This window comes from Diospyros lotus, chromosome 13 (genome assembly GCF_014633365.1).
Source record: "Diospyros lotus cultivar Yz01 chromosome 13, ASM1463336v1, whole genome shotgun sequence".
In the NCBI taxonomy this organism is placed as follows: domain Eukaryota; kingdom Viridiplantae; phylum Streptophyta; class Magnoliopsida; order Ericales; family Ebenaceae; genus Diospyros; species Diospyros lotus.
In genome coordinates this window covers 1786377-1792427 of record NC_068350.1, presented here as the reverse complement: position 1 = coordinate 1792427, position 6051 = coordinate 1786377, and the positions used below count along the sequence as shown (strand labels likewise).

Sequence of the window (6051 nt, the reverse complement as noted above, 5' to 3'; positions counted from 1 at the left end):
CCCAACAACAAAACATAAACTTGATCCCAATTGGATTAGGGTTCTGGTCGAATCCCAATCTGTTCCTATCCCCAGTTAGAATCTCTATTTGAATCCCCGGTTGCAGGAAGGGAATTCGGCTCAATCAAGGCAGTAGATAAACGATGAGGTTATCAAGATTAGGGATGTGCTGTTGAGGAGCAAGATTACCTACGATTTTCAGCCACCCACAGCACTGAGAAGATGAAGTCGAGCAGGAGAGAACGATAGAGAAAAAGAGATCACGAGAGAGAGAAAGAGTCAATTGTTGAATAAATGTTGCAATATGGGAAGATGTTACTGCCATGGAAGGAAATGTGCGAGATTGTCGATTCGTGAATAGGGGATGAGAAGAGGGAAGCTTGATTCACGCCTCTAAAGAAGAAATTAGTGGCTGTTACAGAGAAGATGAAGGGAGCTCGGATCTCTAGGGCTCACTTTGCACATAGGCTCGATTAAAGGAATCAACGACTGTTTAGAAAGGTTAAAACCCTAGTTAAATGATGAATATAATGGGTTTTAAGCGAGCGAGGCAAGGTAGGACGAGTCAGGTCGGGTGTTTTGCTGATATGTCCAATGAATGGACACATCAGCTGCCACATAAGATGGGACACATGCTTGATCGATTGAGAATAAAATTGAAACAAATGTGAAAGTTCAATGATCAAATTGAAACAAATGTCAAAACCAAGGGCAAATCCACAGTGTGGGAGGGGGGCGGCTGCGCCCCCTGCCCAAGAAAAATTTTCACTATACAGTGATGTACATTGTATTAATCTTTGCCCCCACCCCCTCACGTTCCGCCCCCCTTCCCTCACCCCAACCATTTTTGCCCCCTGCTTACATTTGCTGGCTTTGTCCCTGGTCAAAATTAGATAAAATTGAAAATTAACTTAAAATTTAAAATATATTAATTTATTCAGCCTTATTTGAAAAGCAAATATGTAATTAATATTTAATGATTCTATGATTATGACAGATAACAAAAGCATAATCTTAATTAAGGAATCTTTAAATATATAATAATAATTGTTGTGAGTTTGACAATCTTTATTAATCAAAAATTTTATATTGTCTGCGTTGAGCATATAACATTTGCTCGCCGTGGAAGGGAGCCTGGGACCGACCCCCGCCCCCCGGCGCCCGGTATGTCTATCGTGGGCAAATGCTATATGAGTAGAGGAACATTTCTGCTCTATTAATTGTACAATAATATATGAGTTTTGTTAATGCGTGTAGATAAGACGTATTAATGTACTTATAATATATATTTATATATTATAATCTAAGATATATATATTAGCAAGTGGCAACAAGATAATATATATTATGATAATAAATATGCTGTACTCCAAATTTAATAACGAATAATTATTAAGTTTTAAATGACAAATTTACCCTTATATTAGTAATGATTATTTTTGGAGATTTCACGAAAACAAGCACTATAATCCTTTCATTAATTAAATATTGAGAGCCACCTAATAACACTCTTGTATTAGTATATTATTATTATTATATAAATTAAATATATAATATAATATATTAATAATCAACTGATGTTAATTCTATGATCAACTGATGTTAGTGGTTATATTGATACGAATTACATAGTTTTTGTTGATAAAAAAATCAAACGAGAGACTAAATTTAATAAAACTCAAAGTTTAGTAATTATGATGATAAAAATTAAAATATGATAATTAATTTATTATAAAATATAAAATTCAAGGATTAATAATATAAGGACAATGATTAAGTAGCAATAAATATACATTGTTGTAAGATAATTTGTATTTATTATATTTTATTTTTAACATCTAAATAATTTTATTAGTTGATGATAAATATATCGTATTTTAAACTATTTAATCAAATAATATAATTATTTAGTTATTGAAAACACGATGTAATAAATATATATTATTTAAAATTAAAGAAAAATGTATACATATATGAATATATGTATAAAATGAGAAAAATGTTATACTTATTGTTGTGTAAAAGAAAATGGACTCAACAGAACAAAAAGCCTATTAAAATAAGGAATCCATGGAAGAAGTCACAATTGAGAAAGTTATCGAATAATCGAAAAATTTAAGAGATATCACTTGGGGCCTTTGAGAGACTATTTAAGGAATTCATGTATCACTCGATCATTATTATTCTTGCATACAAATATAGAAAAAAGTTTGAAATATGTATCGATGTTAACTGAAACGTTAAATTTGCCTCGTTACACTGCTACGTCATCACGGTTTAATGCATTTTTTAGTCCCTGAACTAATAAAAAAATAGTTTTAAGCATATCAACTAAATTGTGCTCACTATTCATCCCTAAACAAAATAATTTTATACATTTTTAATCCCTAGCTTAACTGAGATGTTAACTTTGTCTCGTCATACTGCCACATTACTACCATGTCACTCATAATAACCACGTCTATTGTCCATATTTTTATAAAAAAAAAAAACGTCTCCACAATTTGGCTTCCCGACCACGGCCATGGGGAGGCTGGGTTCCTCGACCCAGCTGTGGTTGGGACCGGGAACCTAGCGGTCTGGCGACTAGTCACCATGGCCATCAACTATTGGGGGTCAGGGAACCCCAGAACCTTGGTCATCGACCCCCAACTGTTCCCCGACTGCTGGGTTTAGAGTCCTCGACCCCCAGTCGTTCTGAGGCGATCGACAATGGCTGAATCGACGACGGGTGCAGAGACAAGAATGGTCTAGAACGAGGAGAGAGGGAGATGAGGGAAAAAATGCTCCCTATGGCTGTTGGGATCCATGGTTGGGTGTGTGTAGACGTTTTTTTTTTTTTATAAAAATATGGACAATAGACATGGATATTATGAGTGACGTGTCAATGATGTGGCAGCGTAACGAGGCAAAGTTAACGTCGGTTAAATCAAGGACTAAAAGTGTATAAAATTATTTTGTCCAAATATGAATAGTAAACACAATTTAGTTGATATCTTTAAAACCATTTTTTTATTAGTCCAGGAACTAAAAAATGCATTAAATCGTCGTGATGTGACAGTGTTAAAGAGTGACGTGTCAGTGATGTGGTACCATGATGAGCAAAAGTTAACATCTCAGTTAACGTTGGTTAAGCCAGAGACTAAAAGTGGATAAAATTATTTTGTCCATGGATGAATAGTAAATACAATTTAGTTGATATTCTTAAAACTATTTTTTTATTAGTTTAGAAACTAAAATATGCATTAAGCCTTTTAGTTTTGGTGTTATAGATAATGTTATTTAATTTATATTAAATAATATTAATATAATAATTATATAACGTCTATCTATTTAATTATCTCAACATAATAATTGTTATATTTAAATGGATAGACTTTAAATAGATAGACCTTAATAATTATATTTCAATAATTATTGTGTATAATGCTTTATATAATTATTGTGTTGAAATAATTAAATAGATAGACTTTATATAATTATTATATCAATATTATTTAATATAAATTAAATAACATCATTTAGAAAATTAAAATTCTATATATATAATCTCTACAGTTGCACATTATATATCAGTGCACATTAGCATATATATATATATATATGTATAATGCCTTCCTTACGTCTCTCTCATATATATATATATATATATAAATTAAATTAACTCAAGAATATAAATTTATAGATGTAATTAAATTAATAAAAAATTCAGTGATAATAAAAAAAAAAAAAGAAGGGGAAGAACAAAAGAATTTGGGTCGTTTTATCTATTTCGTGTCATTATGCGAAGTTAGCCTCAGCTTATGAGTATAAATTGTTGCTTCCATTTCCAAGCCGGAATCACCCCCAAACCTTCCAACTCTCTCTCTCTCTCTCTCTGCCTTTCTCTAAGAAGTAGGAATTCGCCATCTGTGAGCACATGAGACCTCCGATCATCTGCATCTTCTTCTTCCTGTACCTCCTCCACCTATCTTTCAATTTCAATGTAAGATACTTCACTTTGGTTTGGATTACCCTTTTCTTGCACGTGATCATTCATTCCTCAATCCGACAGTTAGAAAGAAAAGGAAATACGTTTTTGTAATGCATTATGATTTTTCTTTTTTTGTTTTTTGGGTCTGTAATGGAAAGGCAGTTTCATGGTTTTTCGTCTCTCAATGTAGGTTGCCGGCGCCGGCGATAGCTCCGGCAAGACGGCCGGAGGAAATCCGTTTACTCCCAAGGCCTATCTCATTCGTTACTGGAAGAAAGAGGTGTCCTGCGACTTGCCAAAACCCTGGTTCCTTCTCAACAAGGCCTCGCCAATGAGCGCCGAGGAATCGGCCAGATTCTCCAAACTCGCCGATCAGAACGCGCTTTCCTCCCAGCTCTCCTCGTTCTGTACCGCCGCGAACTTGCTCTGCCCCCCCGATCTATCGCCCAGTCTGGAGAAGCACGACCCGAACGCCAACTTCGCCATGTATTCCAACAAGAACTTCTCAAACTACGGCACCGACCGGCTCGTCGGAGTCGACTCGTTCAAGAACTACTCCGACGGAGAGAATGTCGTAGAAGGCTCGTTCCAGGGGTACAGCCGTCACTCGACGGCTCACAAGGAGCGGTTTTCTAACTACGCACCCGACTCCAACTTCGTCGACCGGATGACTTTCAACACATACGCCGCCGCCGCCACCGGCGGCGCCGGCGAGTTCACCGGCTACAACCAAGGATCCAATCTCCCGAACCTCCAGTTCACCTCCTATTCCGCCGACGGAAACGCACATAGCCAGTCGTTCACTACATACACAGAAACGGCCAATGCCGGCGTTGAATCCTTCGCGAGCTACGGGAAGAACGAGAATGCCGCTCAGAATGAGTTCAGAAGCTACGGGGAGCACTCGAACGTGATGGGCTCGTCCTTCAATGGCTACGGCGAGTCGGCGAATGCCGCCACCGACACATTCACTTCATACGGCTCGGATGGTAATATACCGGCGAACAGATTCAAAAATTACGGCGAAGGCGGTAACCGGCCGATTGAGACATTCAAGAATTACAGAGATCTGGCAAATATCGGCGACGATTCGTTCCAGTCATACGGGAAGAAATCGAACGCGGCGAGACTCAATTTCCTGAACTATGGACAATACACCACTGCAGGGACCGAGAGTTTCGCCGGATACGGCGAGGGAGCTTCCGGCCAGGCCGTCGCATTCAAGATCTACGGAGCTGCCAACAACTTCACCGACTATGCGAATAAGAAGGCCGTCTCGTTCGCCAGTTACACAAACAGAAGCTCCGCTGAATTGACATCAATGGCGGCAACTGGAAATGGCAAAGTTGTAAATAGGTGGGTGGAGCCGGGCAAATTCTTCCGGGAGAAAATGCTGAAGCCTGGGACTGTGATGTCAATGCCAGACATTCGCGATAAAATGCGGAAAAGGTCGTTTTTGCCCCGGTCGATTTGGTCGAAATTACCGTTCTCGACCTCGAAGCTCGCCGAGCTGAAACGAATCTTCCACGCCGGCGAGGGCTCGACCATGGAAAAAATTCTGTCGGAGGCGCTGAGCGAGTGCGAGAGAGCGCCGAGCCGAGGCGAGACCAAGCGCTGCGTCGGCTCGGCTGAGGACATGATCGACTTTGCCGTCTCCGTGCTCGGCCGGAACGTGATGGTCCGTACAACGGCGAACACGGAGGGGTCAAGGAAGGACGTGATGATCGGATCGGTCAAGGGAATCAACGGCGGCAAACTCACCAAATCGGTCTCATGTCATCAGAGCCTGTTCCCGAACCTACTATATTATTGTCACTCGGTCCCGCAGGTTCGGGTCTACGAAGCGGATCTTCTCGACCCGAAATCGAAATCCAAGATCAACCACGGTGTTGCCATATGCCACGTGGACACGTCGGCGTGGAGTCCGGGTCATGGAGCCTTTGTGGCTCTGGGTTCGGGTCCGGGCAAGATTGAGGTCTGCCACTGGATCTTTGAGAATGACATGGCCTGGACTACTGCTGATTAAGCCACTCAAACTAAAAGGGTTTGAAAATTTGAAAATAAAACCAAAGTATCAA

The 6051-nt window shown here is 39.4% G+C and overlaps 1 protein-coding gene across 4 annotated transcripts in view; it reads left to right on the top strand.

Annotated features, from left to right (window-relative positions):
• Nucleotides 1-3856: 3856 nt before the first annotated feature.
• The window catches only part of LOC127789091 (polygalacturonase-1 non-catalytic subunit beta-like), a 27114-nt gene continuing 24919 nt past the window's right edge, over nucleotides 3857-6051 (top strand). The window contains exons 1-2 of one of the 4 annotated variants that reach the window (XM_052317866.1): nucleotides 3857-3985; nucleotides 4164-5422. In XM_052317866.1, the coding sequence (XP_052173826.1) occupies nucleotides 3920-3985; nucleotides 4164-5422 (1325 nt within the window). In that variant the 5' untranslated portion in view covers nucleotides 3857-3919. Of the gene's footprint in view, nucleotides 3986-4163; nucleotides 6045-6051 lie in introns of all 4 variants that reach the window. The other 3 variants (XM_052317867.1, XM_052317868.1, XM_052317864.1) reach the window with 3 other exon arrangements.